This window comes from Podarcis muralis, chromosome 6 (assembly GCF_964188315.1).
Source record: "Podarcis muralis chromosome 6, rPodMur119.hap1.1, whole genome shotgun sequence".
NCBI classification, from domain to species: Eukaryota; Metazoa; Chordata; class Lepidosauria; order Squamata; family Lacertidae; genus Podarcis; species Podarcis muralis.
Window position 1 is genome coordinate 36,296,563 of NC_135660.1, and position 27,836 is coordinate 36,324,398.

General features: G+C 45.2%; 1 protein-coding gene across 2 annotated transcripts in view; it reads right to left on the bottom strand.

Moving 5' to 3' along the window:
• Window positions 1–20,090, bottom strand: part of SLCO2A1 (solute carrier organic anion transporter family member 2A1) — a 59,735-nt gene extending 39,645 nt beyond the window's left edge. For both annotated transcript variants that reach the window (XM_028730914.2, XM_028730913.2), the window contains exon 1: window positions 19,070–20,090. In XM_028730914.2, the coding sequence (XP_028586747.2) occupies window positions 19,070–19,147 (78 nt within the window). In that variant the 5' untranslated portion in view covers window positions 19,148–20,090. The remainder of the gene's footprint in view (window positions 1–19,069) is intronic.
• Window positions 20,091–27,836: the final 7,746 nt, after the last annotated feature.

Below are 27,836 nucleotides of genomic sequence, written 5' to 3' on the forward strand. Positions count from 1 at the left end.
AATTCTGGAGAAGGTGAAATCAAGAACAGGAGGACATAACAAGGAGTCCGAAAGTCAGGGAAGTAAGAACTGGAAAATGGTGGACTAAAACAAGTAAGATGATCCCTTTTGTAGGCCTTGTAGGGCTATATACATGAGCTCTGCTATCTTTCCTACTCCCCAAGGCAGCCCAACATGTTGACAGTTTCCTTTGTAGAAACTGACCGCCGTTTCCTCAAAGACATATTCTGCTGTTCCAGGCTAAGGCATTTCCAATGTACTTGGTTTTTCTCCATCAGCAACATAAACTGCAAAGCAACACTTGTGGCTTTCCTGAACTACACAGTAAGAACAAGTGATACTCCTGAAATGTATGCCAGAGATCACAGGAGCTGCCGCAGCTGGAAACTATAAGCTAACTAGCTCAGCCATAACGCTGGCTGAGCAAATGGATTATTCCTGCAAGGCTGCAACGTTACACATGAGCAGAAAACCTGGAAGATATCCATTTTTTTAAAAAAAATGCCACTACATCTGTAAAGATGGCACAGTGATCCTAAACTCCTCTTCATTGTTGAAAGTGATCTCCTGCAAGAGGGAGCCAGGCCATGTCTTGTGACTTCAGGCAAATTTCAGACAACATTCATCAGGCATTTTGTAAAAGAAGCCACACTTCATATGCATTTGTACTTACCTCAGCCACCTGTTAATCACCTTGATGTTTATTTTAAAGACCGATGAATGATCCTATCTACAGGCTGCTTGCATAAGCAGCTTATAAATCCCTCTTCTGAATGGCTTCACCTGCCCTGATTATGTGATTATGACAGGCTGGCTGCAGTACATTAAACAGCGCCAAATCATCTCTAAGGCCATATTCCCACCATACATTTAAAGTTACTTTGATGCAGTTTTGAACAGTCATGGCTTCCCTCAAAGAATTCTGGGAGCTGTGGTTTGTTAAGGGTGCTGAGAGTTAGGAGGCGCCATATGCCCTCAGAGCTGCCTCTCTCAGAGTAGTTTAACAACCAATCTCTGTTCACAGGGAACTTTGGGAATTGTAGCTCAGTGGGGAGAAGAGGGGCTTCCTAACAACCCTCAAGTACCTTTAGCAAGCTACAGCTCCCAGAATTATTTGAGGGAAGCCGTGTCTATTTAAAGTGGAAATCAGGGAAGTTTTTAGTGTTTGATGTTGTATTGTGTTTTTACTAATTTTTGTGTGGAGCCACCCAGAGTGGCTAGGGCAACCCAGTCAGATGGGTGGCATAGAAATAGTAAATTATTGTTATTACGACTATTACAAAAGTCAGGCACAGCTCTGCAGTTGGTGTCTTAATCCATATCCCAATTAATCAAAATCCTAATATTTATTCATTCCTAGGATTTAGGGGGGACCCCCCCATTCCTTTAACATTATTATTATTATTATTATTTGGTGTGAATGTGGCCTTACAGGGCAATGCAGATGCAGCATACCTATTGAGAAGTGAGCCCCACTAAGACGACTGAGACTTATTCCCAAGCTAATGCAGGGATAGAAGCCCGAGAACTGCTTAGTAATAGGGCTATCTTTTATTTATTTATTTGATCACATTTTAATTTCAACCATCCTACAAAGATGTTCAGGGGCTCTTCCCTCCCTGCTGCATTTCATACTCGCAGCAAGCCTGAGTTAGCTGAGCGAAACCGACCAACCTGGCACGATTCACAACTCAGTGAAGATTTGATCCTGTATCTGCCTAGTCCTAGTCTGACACTGATGCACCAAAATAGTTTGCTCTTTTGCACTGGAACCAACCTCAAAGACCCCATGAGAACCAGGACTGCAAGTCTAATCTTTGAGGAGCATAGGTTGCCAATAATGAAAAGCAGAAAGGGAGCTGTCTTACTTTTTCTGTAACCTGCTGTCCTTTTCATATATTAAAAATAAACCAGCCTAGCAAAAGGTGGAGTCATAGGTGACAGCAGATCTGAAAGAAAGCAAATCCCACTCGCTGTCCAGCCTTTCCCATCCTTGTCATTCTATATAAAGACAGCAAATCCCATTGGCTATCAGGATGGCATTAAAAGTCCCAGGAGGCTTCACATCAGAGGGAAGACATTGGTTATAGCAGCTTCTTGTTTCCTACCTTTCTGTCACATATGCCTCCTCAGTTACATGGAATAAAAAAAGATTAAGATCGTGGCAACAAAAGGAATCAAATTAATATAAAACATTGTCTTTTCATTCACAATTACCACGAAGAGAAAGAGAAAGGAGATCTGGATCCTGTCTATTTAGACTCAATAAAATATTATGACAACATGTAAAAATGGGAGCAGAGTCTATTTTCAGCAAACTGACAGCATGCAGTGTATACACAATAATGTAAAACTGGCTGTATTCTTTTGTCATAAAGGCTTCAGCGGACAGCTTATGCAAGGTAACGGGAATCAGTCAACAAGTCTGTTTACCCTTAGACTGCATATAAATGTCTGTTATGAAATGTAAAGCTTGCGAAGGTCTGGCAGAAGACAGACAGCGCTATTGTGGCATTGTTGGCCAGAAAGCCACGTCTCACACCTACGGTAACCACAGAACGGGTTAATGTTAAAGAAAACCAAGATAGGTCAGAATTGAGGGTATTGGTTCCCAGTGGAAGCAGAACCTCCTTTTCCTGTTCTGCAAGCAGAGAGTTTGAGAGTCAAGGAACATAGTCAAACTAGGTTCTCCTGACTCCAAAAGAGCAGTGCTGGTTGGAACAAGAGAGGATCTTCTAGCCAAGGCAGAGAAACTGGCAATAAGCAGGCTGCTTCCTTGGGGGGGGGGGGAGAACAGTACAGTTAAGCCCAGTCTTGAGCTGCTTTTCTGTTGTCAAGAGTGGAACAAAGGGAGCTGGAGCGAAGGAGAAGAGCCTCCCTTAGCATCTTTGTGCTAACAGATAAAAAGCACTTTTATACATAACCCTCTAGAAATCTAGTCATAGGGAAATGGAGGGGGCAGGAAAGGGCAGGGCAAGGTACCGTATTTTTCGCTCTATAGGACGCACCAGACCATAGGAGGGGGAGAACAGGGGGGAAAAATTCCCTTGTTCTCGCGCTCTAAAACAAGGTGCGTTCTGTGCGTTCAAGGTGCGTTCACCCGAAGCCTCCGGAGCCCAGCGGGAGTTCCCGCTGGGTTCCTTTTGACCTGCTCTTTGGGGCTGGGGGGGGGGAGCGTTGCAGCCTTCCCCCCACCTTCGTACAGCCTTCGTAGCCTCCGCAGGGCAGCAGGATGAAGGCACCCCGCTGCCTTGCGGAGGCTTTGTGTAGCTAACCCCAAGCTAGAACAGCGAGATGGAGCGCTGCACAGCGCTCCGTCTCCCTGTTCTGGCTTTGGGCTTAGCCGTGCAGCCTGCATTCACTCTATAGGACGCACACACATTTCCCCTTAATTTTTGGAGGGGGAAAAGTGCGTCCTATAGAGCGAAAAATACAGTAATGTCTGAATTTCTTCTCATCGCCCTGAAAACATCATCATCACCACCATCATCAAAATGAGACCCAGAGGCAATTGCTCTTATCTGCACTATAATTTCTCCACCTTCCAAGTATGAAACAGCAGGAAGGGAATTGCTGACATACAATGAGTCCACATCTAGTAAGTGCTTGTATGAGTGACGAGTAGGCAGCAGCTCAAAGCATGTACTGACAGCCTTCAAGACATTTTAAACCAGGCAAACCCGGCCCTCCAGATGCGTTGGGACTACAACTCCCATCATTCCTGTCCTGTTAGCTAGGGATGATGGGAGTTGTAGTCCCAATACATCTGGAGGGCAGAGTTTGACTATGCCTGTTTTAAACACAATCAGTATTACAGAGGATTTAAATTTTTAAGTGGCATTTGTAGTAGAAAAACTTAAGAACCTTGCTAGATCGGACCAAAGGTCCGTCTAGTCCTGTTCCCAACACAGCCAGCTTCCCAAGAGCTCATGATGGCCAATATGGATGGGGGTGATCTCACTTTTATCTTCACAAGAATCCTGTGTAGTAGGCTCAGTTGAGAGACAATGGTTGGCCCCCAGCCACTCAGGGCGGTTCACATCGGCATGGAGATTTGAACTCTTTCTGGACAGAGTCGAATCACGACTCCACACTGGCTATAGTGCACTTCACATTGGGTCGAATCTAACCTAAGTTAGTCCCACTGAGGTCCCACTATAACATCAACGTGAAAAGTCAGTCATGACTTCAGTTTAGGTTCCACTGAAATAATGGGAACCAAATGCAACTAACTTGGGGTACAAGCCTATATACACTTCCTTGGGGGTAAATCCCACAGAACTCAATGGAACTTACTTCTGAGTAGACATGTATAAGATGGGATCCAGATGTGCAGTCTAATCCTATGTCACACAAATGGTTTGCCTTCTGAAAACTCTCCAGTTAAAAAGGCCATAATTTTACTTCCAATGTTTAGTTGCTGCTTTTCCCCACTCAAATCTCCAAAGCAGCTAACAGAAAACATCATAAAAACTCAATGACAAAAGGCTATTTAAGAAATCAGCGCAACAAAATAAGCAGCAGCAGCAGTCAGCAAAACAATTTCTAAAACAGCCACAGGAACAGCGGCCAGTAAAACAAACAGATCAGCAGGGACAACAAATTCAGTTAAAAGCTTTGGGAAACAAAAAAGCTCTTAAACTAGCACTGAGCAAGATAGTAACAAAGGTACCTACCAGAACTGACTGGGAAAGGCATTCCGAAAACACACCTTTCTGGCCTTTCAACTGCCTGTTGAAACGTTTCTGTCTAGCACATACATCTGAAACAATACACTTTCCTTTCCTTTTTATTTTTTACCCTGCCCCCACTTCCTCCCATTTCTCTGTTGCTTCCTCCTTGTTGAATTTTAGTTTGCAACCTCTTTGGGTCAGGTGGTGCTATATAAATAAAATCCAGTTGAAAAAAACATAGAATCCCACTACCTTTAGAAGGGTGGGGGGAAACAAAGAGCCTGGACTTAACACCTAGGTAGGAATTAGGGGTGGAGGGAGAGATTAGATTCCAGTCATGCTGAAAGGCAAACCTACTTAATTTGCACTTCCCAAAATGCACGAACAGAAACACAGCCAATCTTTGAAATTCACTCTTATCTGAATTTTGCAATGCAGTTCTTCAGCCAAGGAATGTGTACACCATGTAGTAGGGTAAAGTGTGCATAAAAATGCACATTTTAGTGAAAATAAGATACAAAAATGCATTATATTAGGGGGAATTGCTTTGCAACAATGTGTACATTAGGCAAAAATGCATAGAAACATTTGTATATTAAGAGAAATTCACTGATGAATTTTCACAGGGACTTAAAAAAGCAAACCCCAACAACACAACACTGTACATGGAAATGGGGAGAACTGGACATAAAAGTAGAAAAATTTGAAACTTGGAGGAACTGACAAATTCCCCCATCCTTGGCAGGAAAAGCCAATCACAGACACTTTGGCTATAAAAACTCCAGAGGTTTTAAAACTGCTGTAAGCTCTGTGAACCAATATAAGGCTATTTTGATCCAGAGAGATCCAGGTGTCTCTCTCGGTAGCTGTGAGATCATATTTAAATCAGAGAATCAAAGTGTTTGATGGGTGCAAGTGGTAGTTTCTTCTCAAATCACTTATAAGGGCAGAATTTGCCATGCATTAGCCCAGGCACTCCAAACTTGGCCCTCCAGATATTTTGGAACTATAATCATAGAATCATAGAATCATAGAGTTGGAATAGACCACAAGGGCCATCGAGTCCAACCAACTGCCAAGCAGGAAACACCATCAGAGCACTCCTGACATATGGTTGTCAAGCCTCTGCTTAAAGACCTCCAAAGAAGGAGACTCCACCACACTCCCCATCCCTGACCACTGATCCTGTTAGCTAGGGATGATGGGAGCTGTAGTCCCAAAAACATCTGGAGGGCTGAGTTTGGGGGTGCCTGCATTAGCCCAAGCCCACAAATATCTAATTCCCATCTACCAGATACTACTGTGCCAGAAGGGGGGGAAAAACAGGAAAGAATAAGCAGCACTGAGAGAGAGTTGCTGGCTGCAAGCAAAGATTTAAATAAACTAAGCCTAAATGACATACTGTCAACCACTATACCATGTTCAGTGTTTGCAAGGATGTGTGTGTCAGTAAAGGCAGGAGAGTCAGTTTTGTTACCATCTCTTACTTATAGTATGTTATCTAACTAACAAATCACTGCCTGATGTGGTGCATGTGATCCTATTGTATCAGAGCACTGTCTTGGGGTCAATGGGGGATGCCCAGACACTTGAGAAAACTCTTTAAGCTGTTGTCACCTCATGGAAGGCAGTGATTTATAGCCTGGCTGGGGATGGTTATTATACAAAGAGATCAATTTGCTAAAAAGAAAGAGAGGAATTTCTATGAAGTCAACGTTTAGAAAAAGCACTGGCCTTTTAAGGAAATGTCTGTTAAAAGCTTCTCAACATCTTTATTACCATACAGTTTTTGCAGTGTCTGATGAGATCTGATCTGAAAAGCCCCAAGACTCTGGATGATTAGGGTCAAGCAGCCTGCAGAAGGCCACTGCAAGAGAATTATTTGGGAGCGATTTTGCATTTCATTAGATGAACTACTGAAAATTCAACATTTGGACTTGAGTGCTAGAAACTACGCAAACCAGGCTTGGTGGCATTCCACTTACGGCAACTTCTCCAAAAACCATACTTAAGCTTTGGTGAGCCTTTAACGGAAGACAATTCCAGAAGAAACCAAATTGAGAATGCTTCCTTGCAAGCCAGTGTTGCGCTGGGGATCAGACAGAAGAGAGCTGTTAGCTGCCCGCCATATTACAGAGACTCAATTGGCCTCCATTAGAAGTCAGGCATTTGGTGCTGCTGGTTCCATGCTGTGGTGAACACTTTCCCAGCAGAGATTCAGCAGCCATTCCTGCTTTTGACTTTCAGCCATCTCTTGAAGGCCTTTTCACAAAAACAGGCGTTTGCTATTGTTTTGACTGATCAGCCAATCCCTTTAATTATTATTTGTATTGTTTTTAAATAGTGTTTTAAGTCTTACTGTTTTGCACCACCCTGATATTTTATGATAAACCAGTACAGAAATATGGCTTTACAGAAAATTGGTACATGGGGAGTTCTCCTGCTTGCCTGGAGTTCCTTCTGCCTCCACCCTCTTTTCTTTTCCACCACACCAGCAGAGACCCAGGAGCATGGCACTGAACAGCTGCCTTGATTACCAAACTGCTCTTCATCGGCCCCATTTTTGAAGGCTGAAACTTTGCTGCTGCCTTATTCCCCCGTTATTTTAAAAGGTTCATTGTACAGGGCATTATTTGTTGCTGATGTGCCAGTCAGGTTTCTTTGTGTCTCCGCTTCTTTGCTATGGCTAACCTGTTAACAACAAATTACTGTGTAATCTTTATATTCTAAAGAGCTATTAAGAATGTATTACAGTGGTACCTCTGGTTACGTACTTAATTTGTTCCGGAGGTCCGTTCTTAACCTGAAATTGTTCTTAACCTGAAGCACCACTTTAGCTAACAGGGCCTCCCGCTGCCGCCGTGCCACCAGAGCATGATTTCTGTTCTCATCCTGAAGCAAAGTTCTTAACCCGAGGTACTATTTCTGGGTTAGCAAAGTCTGTAACCTGAAGCATACGTAACCCGAGGTACCACTGTATTCATTTCATCAAGAAGCTTAGCACTGCATGTGTGGCTTTATTCCATTTAATCCCTACAACCTGCCTGTAAGGGAGATTAGATTGAGAAGTTGATTTGGTCCAAAAGATTTCCAGGAAGCTTCGATGTCGGGTGGGGATTTGAACCCAGGCCTCCCTGGGCAACGTCAGTACACTATCTGCTCTGCTGAGTGGCTCAACTAATACAGTGATACCTCAGTTTTTGAGCGTCTCAGAAGCCAAAAGTTTTGGTTTTCGAATGCTGAAAACCCAGAAATAATTGCTTCTGTTTTCGAACGCACCTCAGAAGTTGAATGGCTTCCACTGTGTGTTCAATTTTCACCATTGAAACTGAAATTCTCCCTTTGCACCTTGGTTGTTGAATGTTTCAGAAGTTGAATTGTCTTCCAGGACGGATTACGTTCGACAACCGGGGTACCTCTGTACATAACATTTATACTGCACATTTCATGTGCTCAAAGGGTTTAATGGACAGATTAGTGAACTCATGTAGTCATGATCCTCATATTTCAGACTGGGGGCTAACAAAACAGGGGGTTGCCTACTTAGCAAGACGAATGAATGGGGCACCCCCTGGTTTGCAGTTTATACTCTTCAGTCACTCTGCTATAGCAGAATAAGTGTGAAAGGGACTAAATAAAGAAACAAACCTTTTTATTGTTTCTGTTCCTTTTTAAAGACCTTCTCATGAAAAATACAACCACCTGTAGGCTATCCAAGTGTTGTTGGACTCCCATCCCATCAGTCTCATCCAGTATGACCAACAGTCAGGGTTGATGGGAGCTGGAGTCCAACAATATCTGGTGGCCCACAGGTTGTCGACCCTGGTATACCTTAGCCTATGCATGTCTACACAGAAGTACGTACAAGGGGACTTATTTCCAGGTAAGTGCACATACGATTGCAGCTTTACTAAAAAAAAGAGTGAGATTCCTTTATATGAGGGGTGGGGAACCTGTAGTTTGGAAAGACCAAGACAGAGTGCCAGGCTGGGGTCTCAAATCCCAACTCAGTGGGTGACATTGGGCAAGTCACTGTCTCACACGGCCTGTGATTTGCCTCACAGGGTCCATCTGCAGAAAAGAAAGGAGGAACGTGTTGACAATATTCAGCTAGATGGACCAACATAATGCAGCTTCCTTCACTCCTACAAAAATCCATGTAAACCACCCTAAGCTTGTTGGGTCAAGGGGAAAGATGGTATTAAAATACAATCAAAAAATACCTTAAAAACTGCAGTTAACAGCAGTCGTGCTGATTATCTGAGTTAAGTTTGCTTCCCTGATCCTCAAAGACTATTATGGACAAAGCACCGTCAAAGGAATTCTCTCCTTCAGGTTTGTCACCTATTCATTAGGGCTTCCCCTCCTCAGCAAGCGCTGTTCCTACTGCTGTATCACTGCAATAAAGGCCCTGCTGGTTTAGTTACCCAACAATCCACCAGTTTGTTTGCAGACTCCGGATTCCTGGAGTGCGTGTGTGTGTGCATGGTTCCATAGCTGGCTCTTTGTACTTGCGCTGTTACTCTGTGCTAGATAAGCGCAGGGAGTGGGGATTACCAGAGTTTCCTCTGCGTTTTCAAATCCCTTTTGTTTTTTCTCTTGACCTACGCACTTAGGCAACCTCCCTTCTCATACCGACACTGGAGGCCATGCCCTTGTCCACAGTATCAGGAGCTCCCGCTGCTTAATTTGCTCATGCTAGTCTTATCTGTGGTGACCACTCCTTGGTGAGATTTCGGCATGGAGCCACCTTACCCTCCCTCAGAAAAATGGGCCTGCCTGTTCTTGTTTCCCCTGAGTGGTCTGGCTCAGCTGGCAACAGCTGCCCTCTTTGGGCACTTGCGGGTCACTCCGGCCTTATGATTGGCAGTTGTCCATGTCCAGGCGCTGGCAAGAAGGCAAAATCCCACGAAACAGAACAGGACAATCTGTAGACGAGATGTTCAAAACACATTTCTCCCCTCTCCCCTGGAATGATCCTGGAAACTGTAATTTCTGAAGGTTGTTCCCCTCAGGTGGGGGAATGTGCTTTGAATGTGCCTTGAATATATGGTGTGTACACAGCCAGAGAGTGTGTGTGTTTGTGTCACCTAGCCATAAGTGGTTTATTTCATGCTTCTGCAAGAGCATCCTCTTTAATGTGCAACTGCCACCAAAAGGTGTGCTGGTCGAGAGAAGCAGCTACAGTGGTACCTCGGTTTAAGTACTTAATTCGTTCCGAAGGTCTGTTCTTAACCTGAAACTGTTCTTAACCTGAAGCACCACTTTAGCTAATGGGGCCTCCTGCTGCCGCCGTGCTGCCGGAGCACGATTTCTGTTCTCATCCTGAAGCAAAGTTCTTAATCCGAGGTACTATTTCTGGGTTAGCAGAGTCTGTAACCTGAAGCGTATGTAACCTGAGGTACCACTGTATGCCCAACTCTAAATCTGTTTACTCAAGTCCCGCCAAGCTCAACAGGATTTGTTCCCTAATAAGTGTGCATTGCTGTAATGAGGTCGTAACCATGTGCATAATTACTTGGAAGCAAGTCCTGTGGAGCTCAGGGAGGCTTACTTTTGAGTAAGCTTGCAAAGGCTGCACAACTTAGGCACACCTACCTGAGAGTAAGCCCCACTGAACTCAACAGGACTTACTTCCCGACTTATTCTCTCCAGGTTGTCTCAGCAAGGCAAAAAGCAGGAAGAAAAGAACCAGCTCTCTCTCTCATTTACAGAGCTCTCTCCTCCTCCAAACTACCCCCCACTTTTGGTGCTGCTGCCAAGATAAACACACACTACATCCTGATTCAATCACGAAGTTATCAACACTCTGCTTTCCTACCAACATTACATGAACCAGGTAAAAAGGCAGCAAGGGAGCCTTGCAACATCCTTTCAAGTGCCGCACGTTTGCTCTGAGCAAAGGCTGACATTTCTTAGACCTGGAAGGAATCCGGCTTCCAAGCCTCAGTAAAATGTGTACAATCCAAGGAATGACATCAGAAGCAACTCCGCCAGTCAGGCACACAACACCTATGAATGGGTTCAAGGCCATTATTACTTCTCATCCTTACTTTAAATGCTTCAGCTGAAACCTTTTTGAGCTGAGGGTCAAGGAGCTTGCTAACCTTGCAAATAAATTAACAGAATGAACTAGTCTCCAGAGGGTTTTAATAGTGATCCTGTCTTCTACATACCCATGTTAGACAAGCCACAAAGGAAGCAGCTCTCTTCCCATTCACAGAAATGAGACTGCACTATCATTGGGGTGCGGGTGGGGGAGAATCTCATTCCCCATGGGTGACAAGAAGAATGGCTTCTTGCAAGCCTGACCCAACTGTGGAACAGTTACAATCAGTTCTGGCACTCCAATGACTGGATGCATTTCTTGAAATGAGTAAGCCAGCCAAGGAAACTTACTAGCCAGCCAAGAGACTAGCTTCTTGCCTTTCAGTGTCTCATGAGAGGGGAGCAGGGGTGTTCTTTATGACCAGGCATGGAAATGGAGCTTATGCTTGTAAACAGTGTCCTTCTAACAAGGGGACTGGTGAAGAAGGAATGATCTATCCCCCGCTCTGTCAGTCTGTCTTAGTATGAGGCAGCTTCCTATGAATTCTTGGCCATCATTGAATTCCTGGCCACCATAGACTACAAAGCAAGTGATATTGCAAAGTCGGATTAAGCAAGGCTTCCTGTTCCTCTAAAAAAGCAGTGACCCCCCCCTTCCTTCCTCACAACACTCCACATGACCAGTGAATTTCTGGTCTTAATTCCCCCAAAGATTTGGGACACTCGGAAACCAGAGATCCACATTATTTTTGACTTCATCCTGTTGCATTTTGCTCCCTGACAAACCCACCCTCAACTGCGACCAGGGGTATAGTGTGGAGGGGGCCCCAGGCACATGATTTTGAGGGGGCATGAACCAGGCACCCCCATGCAGGGATCCCTGTCCCACCCTGTGTGCCACTGGGGATTTCTGGGCCCTGGAACCCGGCCTGGCCCTGATTTGTAGAGTGTATATAGGTCACCAAATTTACTTCTCCTTAGCAAACACATTTTAGATTTTCAGTACAAAATATACACAGTTTTGGTCTGAGTATGGGCTTCTGTCTCTGTTGACACATATTGAACTAAGATGGGCAATGCCTAGATAGGAGCATCTATGACTGCTGGTGTGAATGGCTGCTTAACTGAATTTGTTGCAGACTGTATACTTTTATGAATCTGAATGTGTCTATCACACACGTGCACACCTACATAATTGCCAATTGAGGGTAATGCTCCATACATTTGATAAAGTGGACTCTGCAGGCCACAAAACCTGATGCCACAAAAAATGTATTGATCTTGAAGGTACGACATTGGTTTTGCTGCAAGAGACTTAACACAGATACCATTCCAGAAGCTGGACTAGGGCTGATTTAGCCAGCAATCCTAACCATTCTCTGATCAAAACCCGCCTTTCCTGAACCTTTAAAACAAAATAGCAGCCAATGCATTTGTTCGAAATGGTCTCCCCTTTTTCCCATGCTGAAATGGAGATGAACCTCTAATCAGATCTGGCACTTCTGGTTGCTTAATTCTGAACTGAGGTTTTCCATTATTAGGTCAACAACCATCTTACAAAATAAGAGCAAAAGCTTTCAGGTTTCCCAAAACTCTTCACCAGGCTAAATTAAAACAAAGCAAAGTGGAAGGAACTCGTGGAAGACACCATGAATCTGCATCTGGTCAGAGTCTTATGGCAGAATGTGGGCAGAAGGAGGAGATGTTCGAATGAGGAGGTTGGCTCCCTCCTCCCACATTGGGCCATAAGACTCTGACCAGATGAAGACTCATGGCATGACCGCCAGCTCAGTTTCTCCCTTTTCCCTAAGCCACTTTCTTAGCCATCCAGCCTGATGGAAGAATATTTTTAAAACTCAAAAGCTTGCACGTTAATTCACAAGATGAGTTTAATAAAGGGTATTGTCCTAAAATAGATTTTGGATATTTCATCACGGTCCAAAAAATCTACCTTTACTTTTTTTTGTTAACAATCCACTTCCTCAGCAACTCTTATTACTTTCAGCTGCCAATTCCCCAGAAGCTCCCAAATGTCTCCGTGCAGCTTCTTATCTATGAATTTGCCATGATGAGCAGATATCTAAGGACCACGATACTAGCGGTACCAGCTCCCTTCTCTTCCTCCTCCTCCATCACTAGCTGTGGCTAAACATCAGCAGTTAGGGGCCTCTGAGCTCCCACCTCAAGAGTCATGTGGAAGTGATTCAACCTCTCCCACAGCAGATGAAGGATAACCGGGATGTGGGGGGGTGGGGGGGGGGAGAGAAAGAAATACTCAGCACAGAGGCCTTTCTCTGAAAAGGCTGCTGTTTGTTATTTCTGGAGTAACTTTTGAGAAAGGCATTCTGTAAACACCGTGCCATAAAACAAATAGGAGCTCCATTATCTTGTGCCGACAGACCAGAGCTTGAGGGGTGTATTTAACAGAGAAATGCCTTGTACCGGAACCAGAGCAATGTTTAGCAGCTGCTGCTGGAGCTTATGAAAGTAACGCTGCTTGTTTAGTTTCTCTGGCACAGCCAACAACGTCTGCGCAGGTAGGGTCTTGGCACTGCCCCAGCTCTCGCCTGGGGAAGACAAAGGAAGGACTAAACCTCAGCTCCACACAGACATCATCCCGCCAGGGGCAGGGCTGCCTTGTTGTCATAACGGAGAGGAACACGGGATTGCTGCTCTCCATCCGCTTGGCTTGCAAGCAAACAGATTGCCGGGTGGAGAGAACCCATCCCAAGCAAACTTGCCATGCCGATGGAACACAACAACAAAAGGTAGCAAAATCATCATTGTGCCAACACCAGCGTTCATTCTTACGATGGGAAACCAGGGAAAGCTTCAAACTTAGCATGCTGGCTAATGAATACTAATGAATTTCTGCAGTGGTCCTGCTGCCAGACTAAACAGCATGTTTCCACATGTGAAGGCGTGCACACACACACAAAACCGTGGAGAAACACAACTGCTGTGGGATTTGAAAGGTGACTATGACCCCATTCAGAAATGACAAGGTGAAGTTTCCACAAATCGAGTGGGTGTAGAACAGAAGTAGGGAACCTCAAGCCGGGGGCGGGGGGAGGAGGCAGATGCAGCTTTCTAGGCCAAGCCTGCTTTCCCCAGGCTACACCTCCTCACCAGTCCAGCCTCTTGACTTCCCCAAGTGCCTTTGCCTGGCTGAAATGTGTCCTTAAACTGCTTGCATGGAGAGAAGTGTGTGGGGCGTATACATGGGTGACTATGCAGAAGCCTCTGACTTCTGCTTGGCTGGAATGCAGCCTACTGTACTAAAGATATGGATCACATCCACCCTTTGACCAGTTTTTGCCACTGGCATGCGACCCTCTGAGAGGTTCATCATGATGGAATGTGGTCCTCTTCAGAAAGGTTCCTGCACCCCACTTTCGTATAAAAGCCACGGGGATCAAGGTCCAGATGAACCAGCATGGTGAGCAGAAAGTTGGATTAGAACCAGGGGGACTCGGGTTCAAATGCCCACTCATGGCCTATCGTTTTCTCGCAACACTCTCAGTCTGATCTAGCTCAAAGCCTTGCTCTGGGGACAAAATGGGGAGAGAAAAGAACTACGTATGACATACTTGGGGGGAGGGCAAGATAAAAATGCAGCAACCATAAATGCAAAGGTAACAGATAAACCCACTGCAGCTGAAGGTATTGTGAAACAGCAAGTGACTGACTATTGGGCTCATGGCAAATATATGTTTATTTACAAACTTCTTGTCCGCTGGCTTGGTGCTACAAGCTTTGCTCAAGTTCTAAATCATTTTACAAAGACCATGATGTTGTTCAGTCACAGAGTACAGGGTTAGCTCCAGAGGCCCTGTGTAGAACATTTGCATCAGACACAAAGCAAACTCATTTGACCTGGTAGGGGAAGTAGTTTGGGATAGTGGTGGCCTGAGAGAGGCCATACTCCATGGCCCCTAAGCTGTGGAATTCCCTTCCCCAGAGAGATTTGCCTGACACCCTCACTGTGCAGCTTTCCGCAAAAGGCTGTGTCTTAGTGTAGACCCAGGTCATCAAGCCTGAGCTTCCACAGCCGCCGCCTGCCATGAACCATCATTGGGACAATTTGCAGCAACGGCAGGAGGTATGTTCTATACTTGTGATAATATTTTATCCTCTTGGTAATTATGCTGCTTTAAATGTGCATTCTATATTTGACTCCCTTTAGTAACGTTTTCTTTTGAAATGTTTAGGATAATTGCTTTTTCATTAGTTTTGCTACGTTAAATGTGCATTCTGTACTTGACCTCCTCTGTAATGTTTTATTTTGAAATCTTTTAAGATAATATTTTAGTTCCCTGTTAAACATGTTGCTTTGAATGTATACTTTGACTTTGTAACATTTTATTCTGGATTGTTTAATTTGATGTTTTAGTTTAGGCTATAAACGGCTTTGAATATTTTCCCCTTAAAAAATGAAAGCTGTAAAATGAACAGTAATAATAACAATAAAATGCTGAAAACACACCTCTTTACCCTGCCCTTTGACACTTGAGAAGTGTGTGTTCGGGACCCACCCTATTCCTATGACTGTAATTTATTGTAACTAGTTTTAATACCGAATTCTTGTAAACTGCCCTGCAACTTGGGGTTGGTGAAGGACAGGCAATACATTTATTGATGTTATTAATATTAATATTAATGATTAAAGGTGCTTCTTCCTACAGAGTTATCCTAGGTAAGCGCACCAGTATGCTCACTTTGTAGGGCCTATCCCAACTCTGAGAATGGGAAGGGAGGAAAAAGGTCAAGCGTGTTTGCTTTTGACCCAGAAAAATTCAAGGCAGGGAATATTTGTTCTCACTTGAGGGCTTTCCTCCCTGCACGCCCTGAGCCAGCCAAAGCACTTATAATCGGCTAGCCTGCCTCATGAAACCTCACATTTATTATGGGAACGCTGATAAAAACCCTTTCTGCAATGCTATTGTCAAGATTGTAAACAGCACGGTTGCATAACGTTAGTGGCCAACATACAACTGCCTCCACCTCTTCACCAGCTCTGGAATGTGCAAGTGAGACTCATTGGAAAAATATGTCCCCATTGCTGTGCCATTCAAGGAAGGAAATATAGGATTGTGCTTCTCTGGGCATCTGCAATGTATTTACACCCATGACCAGTTCCCTGGGATGACAAGTGTTTATTTATCTGTACCCAACTCTGTCCCTGGACAGGGAAGCTTACAGCAATTTCATCACTGTCCAAAGAGCTCTCAATCTAAACAGGTTTCTATCCCTCCACTCTCATTTGGGATTATGCTACTAATCTCAACAGCTTCCCTTGAAACTCTTTTTCCTCCCACCAGGACTTTTTTCGTTTCTTATTTGTATCCTTTATTCATACAAACTGGAAGTTTCCTCTTGAAACAGTTTCCCTTGTGGGAAAGTTTGCCCAGCTAAAGGTACTTTCTCTCTCTCCAGAGATCTCCCGCTCTGGTTGGACCTGTAAGGTCAAGAAAGATGCTATAGATGCAAAGCTATGAGCACTCACTCGGATCAAGTCCCATCAATATAAATAAATAAATAAATAAATAAATAAATAAATAAATAAATCATAATGATCATTTTATTGGTGCTTTCTGTTGATACATGCATGCATCTGGCTGCAGTGGTGCCAAACTACACGCTACATTACATGCATGGGTTGCACTTGTGCCATCAAAAAGAGCAGTCAAATGGTGGGGGAAAGATCCAGACAAGGGCCATGGGGGGGCAATATGGAAGCACTTAATCCTCCCCCTCCCTCTTTTGTGATCTATTTGCCCCGGGGGGTGGGGGGTGGGGAGAGCTGCTAACTGCACCAGTACCAGTTTCCTTCCCCGTGTAAACAGCACCTGAGGGAGCAATTTTCACCAGGACCATAATGTGCAGGAGGGGGTTAACTCCCTCCTGCTCTCATAAGTGGTGCCATCAAGGCAGGACTTTGGGGCAAAAGACCAGGTCTCCATTCAGCAGAATAATCAGGAAGGCCCCCTAATGCAGAAGTAAGCCAAATAGTTGTTCTTGTTTAGTCATTTAGTCATGTCCGACTCATGGACCAGAGCACACCAGGCACTCCTGTCTTCCACTGCCTCCCGCAGTTTGGTCAAACTCATGTTAGTAGCTTCGACAACACTGTCCAATCAAAGCCAAATAGTACACATTCCCATCTAAAGAGAGAGTGTGTGCCCCCCCCCCAAATAAGATCATCATGCCCAGAGACTAGAATTCCCTATCCACAGCATGGTCCCAAATCAGATTGCCCCACAAAGCTCCCCCCCCCCCCCCGTTACAAAAAATACTCAAGTGCAAAACACGCATTCAACACAGCATGCCCCACAGCACTGTATCAAGACCTCCCTCTCGATAAAGCCATTGTGCTTCGCTTTTATTTCCTTTTCTCATTTCTGAACTTCCTTGGTGGCCACCGACTGCTAAGGAAGGGGATCAGATGCTATACTTCTTTCCCCAGCTGGTTAGCAGCTGCCCTGCTTCTCTTAGCAAGAGGAATATGCTGCTAAGCCAGACTGTCCTCTGCAAAGACAGCATCCTTCAATCTTCTGGATAGGCAACAGCATGCAATAACGACCGCTACTTACCGTATTCTTCGCTCCATAAGACGCACTTTCCCCCTCTTAAAATCTAAGGGGAAATGTCTGTGCGCCTTATGGAGGGAATGTGTGACCCCTGGGGCTGGGGGGGAACCCGGGCTTCCCCCACCAGCCCCAACCTGCTCTTTGGGGATGGGGGTGAGGGAAAGCTGGGCTTCCCCCACCAGCCCCGTCAAGCTCCTGAGCAGCTCTGGGGTAGCCTGCAAAGCCTCCGCAGGGCAGCGGGGAGCCTTCATCCCGCTGCCCTGGGAAGGCTTCGCGTGGCTATCCCTGGATTTTGCGGGAGAGAGCGCAGCTCTCTCACTTCCCCCACCTCCCGCAAAAGCCCCCAAGAGCCGCATTATTTTTTTCTTGAATTCTCCCCCAAAAAAGTAGGTGCGCCTTATGAAGTGAAAAATACGGTACTTCTGAGTGTCATTATTACTCACATATGAGGCAGGGAAATGCACACATGTTCAAGAGACAAGGTTCATCCATTTACAGAGTATCATCTCTAATCAGGGGAGGGGAGAGGTAAAAGAGGGAGGATTAAAAGAGCAACACCAAGGAACATCAAGATTTCCAGACGGCAAAAGTAAGGATGGCTTCCACTCCAGAGGAGAAGCAATTATTTACAGCACCATCCAAGACATGGTCTTTGAGTTAAAAATCAATTCCCACTGATTTCCAGGTTAACAAATCTGTGGATTGGGGTGAAAGCACTCAGGTGCAGGTAAATAAAGCCAGATGTTTGTCAATAAGGAAGGGAGAGCACTATAAATGTTGGTTACAGGTACAATGGAGAATTTATTTGCCACTTTATGATCCCTATCCAGAGTGTGTTGCAACTGGAGCAATATATTCAGTGTTTGTTTAACTCAAAAATAATTGCCATTTAGTTATTTAGTATTTACTTCAGGTAAGTGTGCACAGGACTGCAAAATAATAGCACAACCCTATGCAAGTTTATTCAGAGATATGTCCTACTGTGTTCAGTGAGCCTTACTACTCCCAAGTAAGTGTGCATAGAACTGCAGCCTTATTCCCCAGTCCTATCCATGTTCACCCATAAGTAATTCAGTGAGGCTTACACACAATCCAAACCTGGAGTTCAACCAGTGGAATTTAAATCAACATAATTTATGCTGGTTTAAGTCCAAAAAAGGGTGTGTGGCAGGGATGGGACAGGGCAAGGAGAGGCTATTCCAAATCCCTTTCAATCCATCTCATGACCTGGCAAGTCAGCAGAACTTAGCTGGCAAAAAGGGAATTGCAGGTCAAATTCCGCCCAGAGTTTGGAATAGGGTAACTTAACACCGGTGCAATTTACATGGTTTTCCTATAGTCAGGGTTGCGCAGTACAATGCAAACGGTATTGCAGCCTCAACCGTGCAATCCTATGCAGGGCTGCTCAGGATTACATTCCACCTAGTTCAATGGGATTTACTCCCAGGTAAGTGGGCACAGGATTGCATCCAACTCTGGGAATTTAAATCTGAAACAGATTGCTGTCAGTGGAATCCACGACCACGAGATGAACTCGGTCCAGTCTCTACCTAAATGCGCTCGGAGGTCGCTCTGAGTGCAAGCGCTTCCTTGGCACCGGGAGTCGGACTGACTGGCAGTACTCGTGCGCTACAGAAGCCGAACTCCAAAAAAGAGCCCGAACATAAAAACACACACAGTTTCATTCAAAGTAATGAATGAGAAACAAGCCATTGCACCATCCCCCAAGCAGCAAAGCTGCACCGGGGGACCCCTTACCTTGATGTTACAGAAGACGCTCGCGGAGCAGGTGTTCCCAATCCTGGGCGCTTTGCCGTTTTCCGGCGCCATCCCCATGGTCTGCTCGGCGCGATCTGGAGACTCCTCGGGAGACAAAGGGCGAGTTAGCCCGGAGCCTCAGCAGCCCGTCCCGCGTTGCCCGCGCTCCTGAACAGCCTCGCTCAGGTGCCTGCCTTCTTCGCAACCTCCCCGAGAGCCAGTACGGAAAGCTGCCCGGGCGAAAGAGCGCGGAGCGTGCCGTTTTTATAACTCTGCGGCGCACTCCGAAGCGATGATGAAACTTTCTTTCTCCTCCCTCTTTCCCTCTAGTGCGTAAAAGCAGGCGCTGGGAAATGCGCCACCGGGCACACGGCGCTTCCCGCCCGAAAAGCAGGTGGGAGCTTTTCGCTCTCCGAGGGGACGGGCAAAATTTCTCTCTCGATCCCTCCCCAAGAGATCAACCCCGCAGGAAGTCAGACCCTCAGGAGGGAGCGCCGGAAAATCCCTTCCCTCCGAGTTCCTCGGCTCCAAAACCGCGCGCTCCGTGGGGAGACGTGGGGCTGCAGGCTCCGGCTTCTTCTCCCAGGTTTCCGGCTGAACCTGCCGTCGGGGCCTCTTGTGAAAGCGTCGTCGGTGGGGTGGTGGGCGAGGCCGCTCGCAGTCTTCCGGAGCACGGCATGCGCCCTCCACATGGGCGAGGTCAGGCTTCGACCTGCGGTCGGTTTGGCTCCAGCCCTTGGCTCTCCAAAGGCCCCTGGCCGGGGAGTGGCGCCCGTGGCACGGGGCGTTTGCGCAAAAGAATCGATCTCCCCCGGCTGTTTTACGCACGGCCGGCCTCGACGGAGAAGGGCCTAGCCGTGGCCTAGGCTGCTCGCTGCAGCTCGGAGCGAGGCGGGCCGCTGTCCCTGCAGACAACATGGTCCAAGGAGGCGAACCTAGCCGGTGGGCGCTTCTTTTCTCCCGTTGCTTGGAAGCCCAGTCGCCCCGCAGTTACCTCGAGAGGCACTAACACAACGGAGGCCTGACCCCGCGAGCGGCCCGGCATGTTCATCTCCGGGCGGCCAACGGGATTGAACCGACTCGATTAAATATTAACCTCCCCAACGTGGCTCAGGTGGCTCTGGGCTGCCTGATCTGTGTCTACAAGTATAGCAAAATGAAGTGGGGGAACTCTGCTATCTTAAATAAGCAAACGCTTGCAAGGAGAAAACTAGCAGATCAGGGAGAGGAGGGGCTAGGACCTTTTCCTTCTTGTATTAGTTTTCTACTGGCAGGGCATTGTGTGTGTTTGTATTTAGCTAAAAAAAGGGGGAAAGCTTTCAATGACAGCATCCCCCGCCCCTAAGTAACATTTTCCACCTACAAGTTGAGGTCTCTTCCCTCCTCCTGTCTCATGGGGAGATCTGGATCAAGAAACCCCAGTTATATTCAGGCTGCTTCTTAGTAGAAAATGGTGACACTTGGTAAACTTCTCCAGTGAGCCAGCTGATATGGACCCTTTGATTGCGGGTCCTCCCCCGTTCCACTGTAGTATGGAGTAGTTAAATAGAGACCAACAAAATGGCATTCCCATGAGTGCTCCCTTATGAAAGCTCATGCACCACAAAGTAATCTTTAAGGAGACTTGGAGCTTTGTCTGCTACTCTTCAGTGCTTAATCTCAGCTTCTATACATCCATTTATATGGCATTAATTTTTCCATAGCTCAGGCAGCCTGCTGCCCCCTTTCCTCCTGCCCACAGTCTCTTAGTATCTTGGTTTTCTATCCCTCCATAGCCTCTGTAAGAACAACTTGTCCTCCAAGCCTATCCTTTACCAAGAACTCAGTAAACCCCTGAAGACGGACAGCAAAAGGTGACATTTTCCCTACTCCCATTCCTCTGCCTCTCAAGTCAACTTGTAATGAAACAACCAACCTACTACTTGCATCAACTACCACCTCATGTCCTACCTCCAGTAATGGGGGACAGTTATTCATCATCTCCATTGCAGCTTTTGGAATAGATCGAAACGTGTCCATCTTCTCTCCCTCTCGAGCAAAAGCTCATCTCATCATCCTTTCACTATACTTGAAACCCATTTTTATCTTGATCACCACCTGCAAGATCTCAGCCTCTTGATGTTCCTATTACGCCATGTCCCTAGAATGAAATATTAGCCACTCAAAGTTAAATGATAACTAGTTCTTAAAATAGGTTCCCACCCACCCCCAGTTCTTGCTTTTTTTAAGGTCTCTGGGTCAAAGAGATTTTTATGGCAGATGGATGAAAACTTGGCCACAAAAAATGCCTTCTTAAGTGAAGCTACAAATGGAGTGCAAGACTCATGGGCAATGGCACATACTAGATGTTCCCCTTGACTTAGCACAAACAATTTCATAAAAGATGCAGTACAAACAGAGAAATCTTTTCCGCAGAATCTACAGAAGAATAAAGCACACCACTGGGCAGCTTTCCAAAATCCCTTGTCATGTGTTTAACTTGCTTGGAATAAGCCCTTTCCTTTCTTATCCTTTTTACCCCAAATTCAGCATGAAATAACCTCAAACTTGAGTATCCTACACTGCCAAGTTCCAAATACCATATTTTTCCATGTATGAACGATGGTTTTTATTATTAAAAAATGTTAAAAATTGGGGGTCATCTTATACATGGATATTGCAGGGGGGACAGGCGACTGGTGGCAGCTGCGAGCAGGAGATTGTAAGTGGCGATTGGGTGGGTGATTGTTGGCTGTGGCAAGGCCTGCTGATGATTGGCTGCTACTGCAGCAATTGGGTGGGCAATTGGCGACTGCTGGCGGCAAGCGGGCAGACGATTGGTGGCTTTGGGGAGGTGTGCGATTGGCAGAAGTGGTCAGGCGGGTCAGCATTTGTCAGTAATCCCCCCCCCCCCAAAGCTCAACACCTCTGGGCAATCTCCTCCCGTTTCCTTAATTTGGGGTCCCCAAAAATAGGGGTTGTCTTATACACAGAAAAATACAGTAATCATTTCCCAACTATAAGCCATGGAACCTGCTGCACCCTTCCAGTTTTTCATAAGTGTGTATGGTTTGGAGCTGTCAACTTTTAAGAGCCTGTGGGCACATATGCAAACCTGAGAAACTCATAGTCACCATGCAAACCCTACAACCACACACAAATGTGTACACACACATGGCACGCATGACAGCTACATATGTATCAAAACCACACACATGCGTGCACATTAACTCTCCTTGCCAGAAATTAGTTTGTGGGGCAAAGGGTTTGCTCCCCCCCCCCAACACGGGATTTGATAGGAGATCTTCCTGGAGACTATAGACTAATTTCTTGGAAGATAAACCTTCACTGACGAGCACACACAGCAATTAGGCTTGGGGGGAAAGCCTGTTGGCGCCTGGCGCCCACAAGGTCCCATCCTGCCCCCCACGCTGAAATTTGGCTTCAGAATTTTTAGTCAATGGAATTATTTTAAGGTTAACCTCAAAACAGGGAGCATTTTTGGCATGCCCTCCCACACTACAATTATGCTGGGGGAGGGGAACCCAATCCTAATTTCAGCTGGGGGTGGGCACACAGGTACAAAAGAATGTCTCTGTAGGTGCATGTGTTGGCAAACCATGACAGATAAGTCCCATAGATGAAAGCTAACTATTTGAGGCTTGCAAATTGGGAGCAAGGCAAGGATGATATGAAAGAGATTGTACCTGGATGCTTATTTTCCTCTTTCCCCCTTTTCATAAATGGCAAAACGTTATTGCAAAATGTAAACAACCAAAGGAAACCTATAATAAATATAGTAAATGAAGAACCCAAGCTCAAAATCCCTGGATGTGCCATAGAAAAAAATCCTGGGCCTGTTTTTCTCTCCCCTATCCACAAAGAGTTTCCCCAAACAAAGCGTATGGCCAGTTGGGAGTCAGGACAGCAATCATTTCCTACTCAAATTTTCTTATATCTCCTGTATAAACCTCTCCCTCTAAAGAAAACCGACACATTGCCACTTAAATCAGTGACTTGTTGCCCTGCCTGCAGTAATGGGAAATAATTATCCTACATCATTTCTGCATCGGCCATTGATGTACTTTTCTCTCCATCTAACAAAAGCCTGTTGTGTCCTTGGAAAAATTGCATGCATGTTTTATTCTTAAACGCTTTCTTATCTTTGTTACATCCTCTGGATTCTCTCCAGTTTATCAGTTCCCCTCAATTTCCAGGAATTAGGGATGAGGAAGATTCACTTTGCACCTAAAGGCAAACCTACCTAATTCACACTTTATTAAACACAAGAACTGAAACACAGCAGTCTTTCAAAATGTGCACCTCTTTGAACTTCACAACACTGTCCTCCAGCCAAGCAGTGTGTACAAAAATGCATATACTAGGGTAAAGGTTTGTATGTAAATACATCTAGTAGTGAAAGTTACATACATAAATGCATTGTATTTGGAAAAATTGCTTTGCAAAAATCTGTGTAACGGAAAATTGCCCACAAAATGTGTATAAGGGGGAAATTTGCAAAAAAATGATCATGAATTTTCATCAGAACTAACCCCCCCCCCCCAATCATAAATGGGAATCATCAAAATGTAGAGAACTGAACTTAAGCTTGGGAAAATCGACACATTCTCTCACCCCCACTGACTATTTATAATTCCACATGTTATCTTCCAGCTGAACATATAACCCTCCAGTGGAAGCAAATCAGGTCCAAATTATACATTACAAAACAGGCAGGTCCAGGAGTCTCAGGGTTCCTTTTAAAGTGAAAACCAGCTGGAACATAGAGGTGTGTGTGTGCAATTGGAAGCAGAGGGTTTTCTGCTTTTCCCACCCAAGCACACACACCCCCCCCCCATGCATTTTTACCTCGCACAGCAGGAGAAGCAGCTGGAGTACTGCTGTTGTGAGTTTAATCACAAAAAAGCAGTCAGGGGGGAAAGACTTAAGCAGCCCTCTGCTTCCATTTCAACACTCCCAGCTTCAGCCTTCTATGGCTGCTTTTCATTAAATAATTTGTTTTAAAAGTCAGGATGCTGTTATATGCTTCTGCCATGTAACATCTGGTTTGGTCCACCAGAGTCTTCAAAAAAATAACCCAAGGAAAAATTATTTTAATGATTGTGATCATAGTAAACCTTTAAATACTGGGACTTCTTGGGCATTCCACATAGGCATAGGTTTGTAAGACTGCAATCCTAACCCTGCTTGCTTGATTTCAGTGGGACTTACTTCTGAGTAGGCATGGTAAGGATTGCAGTCTAGGGGCACTATTTTCCAGTGGGATTCAGTCGCATTCTGGCAAATTCAGGTTGCATGGTAAAAGCTGATATGGAGCTCTTGCACCTGTTTCCCTAAAACAAACAAAAAACCTGGACTTTGTGAGGAAAGTGTCAGGAAAATACATTGGAAAGTGTGGGAAAACACTTGTCTAATGCAACATCATTTAACCTCTCCACAAACAGGATTCAAGATGACTTCAGCAGGTTGGATAAGTGGGCCCAAATTAACAAAATGAATTTCAATAGGGACAAATGCCAAGTCCTGCACTTAGGCAGGAAGAATCAGTTGCGCAAATATAAGATGGGGGACACCTGGCTTGCCAGTAGGACATGTGAAAAGGATCTAGGGGGTCTTAGTAGACCACAAGCTTAACACGAGTCAGTGGTGTGATGCATCAGCAAAAATAGCTAAATCCAATTCTAGGCTGCGTGAACAGAAATATAATGGCCAGATTAAGGGAAATCATAGTACTGCTCTATTCTGCCTTGGTCAGGCCCCACCTGGAGTCTTGTGTCCATTTCTGGGCACCATAGTTTAAGGATATTGACAAGCTGGAATGTGTGCAGAGGAGGGCGACTCAGATGATCAAGGGTCTAGAAACCAAGCCTTATGAGGAATGGTTGAGGGAGCTGGGTATGTTTAACTTGGAAAAGAAGAGACTGGGAGGATATATGATAGCCATCTTCAAATATCTAAAGGGCTGTCACATGGAAGAGGGAACATACTTGTTTTCTCCTGCACTGAAGGGTAGGACCAATGGATCCAAATTATAAGAAAGGTGATGCTGATCAAATGTTGGGAAGAATTTCTTGATGGTAAGAACTCAACTTGGAACCAATTTACCTATGAGATGGCCTTGCCCCATATGTACCTACTCAACTACTTCCATCTGCAGAATTGACACTTTTACAAGTGCCCCATAATTGTTGTTGTTGTTTAGTCGTTTAGTCGTGTCCGACTCTTCGTGACCCCATGGACCAGAGCACGCCAGGCACCTCTGTCCTCCACTACCTCCCGCAGTTTGGTCAAACTCATGCTGGTAACCTCGAAAACACTATCCAACCATCTCGTCCTCTGTCGCCCCCTTCTCCTTGTGCCCTCCATCTTTCCCAGCATCAGTGTCTTCTCCAGGGAGTCTTCTCTTCTCATGAGGTGGCCAAAGTACTGGAGCCTCAGCTTCACGATCTGTCCTTCCAGTGAGCACTCAGGTCTGATTTCCTTAAGAATGGATGCATTTGATCTTCTTGCCGTCCATGGGACTCTCAAGAGTCTTCTCCAGCACCATAATTCAAAAGCATCAATTCTTCGGCGATCAGCCTTCTTTATGGTCCAGCTCTCACTTCCATACATCACTACTGGGAAGACCATGGCTTTAACTATACGGACCTTTGTTGGCAAGGTGACATCTCTACTTCTCAAGATGCTGTCTAGGCCTGTCATTGCCCTTCTCCCAAGAAGCAGGCGTCTTTTAATTTCGTGGCTGCTGTCACCATCTGCAGTGATCATGGAGCCCAAGAAAGTAAAATCTCTCACTGCCTCCATTTCTTCCCCTTCTATTTGCCAGGAGGTGATGGGACCAGTGGCCATGATCTTCGTTTTTTTGATATTGAGCTTCAGACCATATTTTGCGCTCTCCTCTTTCACCCTCATTAAAAGGTTCTTGAATTCCTCCTCACTTTCTGCCATCAAGGTTGTGTCATCTGCATATCTGAGGTTGTTGATATTTCTTCCGGCAATCTTAATTCCATCTTGGGATTCATCCAGCCCAGCCTTTCGCATGATGTATTCTGCATATAAATTAAATAAGCAGGGAGACAAAATACAGCCTTGTCGTACTCCTTTCCCAATTTTGAACCAATCAGTTGTTCCATATCCAGTTCTAACTGTAGCTTCTTGTCCCACATAGAGATTTCTCAGGAGACAGATGAGGTGATCAGGCACTCCCATTTCTTTAAGAACTTGCCATAGTTTGCTGTGGTCGACACAGTCAAAGGCTTTTGCATAGTCAATGAAGCAGAAGTAGATGTCTTTCTGGAACTCTCTAGCTTTCTCCATAATCCAGCGCATGTTTGCAATTTGGTCTCTGGTTCCTCTGCCTCTTCTAAATCCAGCTTGCACTTCTGGGAGTTCTCGATCCACATACTGCTTGAGCCTTCCTTGTAGAATTTTAAGCATAACCTTGCTAGCGTGTGAAATGAGTGCAATTGTGCGGTAGTTGGAGCATTCTTTGGCACTGCCCTTCTTTGGGATTGGGATGTAGACTGATCTTCTCCAATCTTCTGGCCACTGCTGAGTTTTCCAAATTTGCTGGCATATTGAGTGTAGCACCTTAACAGCATCATCTTTTAAAATTTTAAATAGTTCAGCTGGAATACCATCACTTCCACTGGCCTTGTTATTTGCAGTGCTTTCTAAGGCCCATTTGACTTCACTTTCCAGGATGTCTGGCTCAAGGTCAGCAACCATACTACCTGGGGTGTACGAGGCATCCATTTCTTTCTGGTATAGTTCCTCTGTGTATTCTTGCCACCTCTTCTTGATGTCTTCTGCTTCTGTTAGGTCCTTACCACTTTTGTCTTTTATTATGGTAATCTTTGTACGAAATGTTCCTTTCATATCTCCAATTTTCTTGAACAGATCTCTGGTTCTTCCCATTCTGTTGTTTTCCTCTATTTGTTTGCATTGCTCATTTAAGAAGGCCTTCTTGTCTCTCCTTGCTGTTCTTTGGAAATCTGCATTCAATTTCCTGTATCTTTCACTATCTCCCTCACATTTTGCTTGCCTTCTCTCCTCCGCTATTTGTAAGGCCTCGTTGGACAGCCACTTTGCTTTCTTGCATTTCCTTTTCATTGGGATGGTTTTCGTTGCTGCCTCCTGTACAATGTTACGAGCCTCCATCCATAGTTCTTCAGGCACTCTGTCCACCAAATCTAAATCCTTAAACCTGTTCGTCACTTCCACTGTGTATTCATAAGGGATTTGACTTAGATTGTATCTTACCGGCCCAGTGGTTTTTCCTACTTTCTTCAGTTTAAGCTTGAATTTTGCTATAAGAAGCTGATGATCTGAGCCACAGTCAGCTCCAGGTCTTGTTTTTGCTGACTGTATAGAGCTTCTCCATCTTTGGCTGCAGAGAATATAATCAATCTGATTTCGATGCTGCCCATCTGGTGATGTCCATGTGTAGAGTCGTCTCTTGTGTTGTTGGAAAAGCGTGTTTGTGATGACCAGCTTGTTCTCTTGACAGAACTCTATTAGCCTTTGCCCTGCTTCGTTTTGATCTCCAAGGCCAAACTTGCCAGTTGTTCCTTTTATCTCTTGATTCCCTACTTTAGCATTCCAGTCCCCTATAATGAGAAGAACATCCTTCTTTGGTGTCACTTCTATAAGGTGTTGTAAGTCTTCATAGAACTGGTCAATTTCAGTTTCTTCAGCACCAGCAGTTGGGGCATAAACTTGGATTACTGTGATGTTAAAAGGTCTGCCTTGGATTCGTATCGAGATC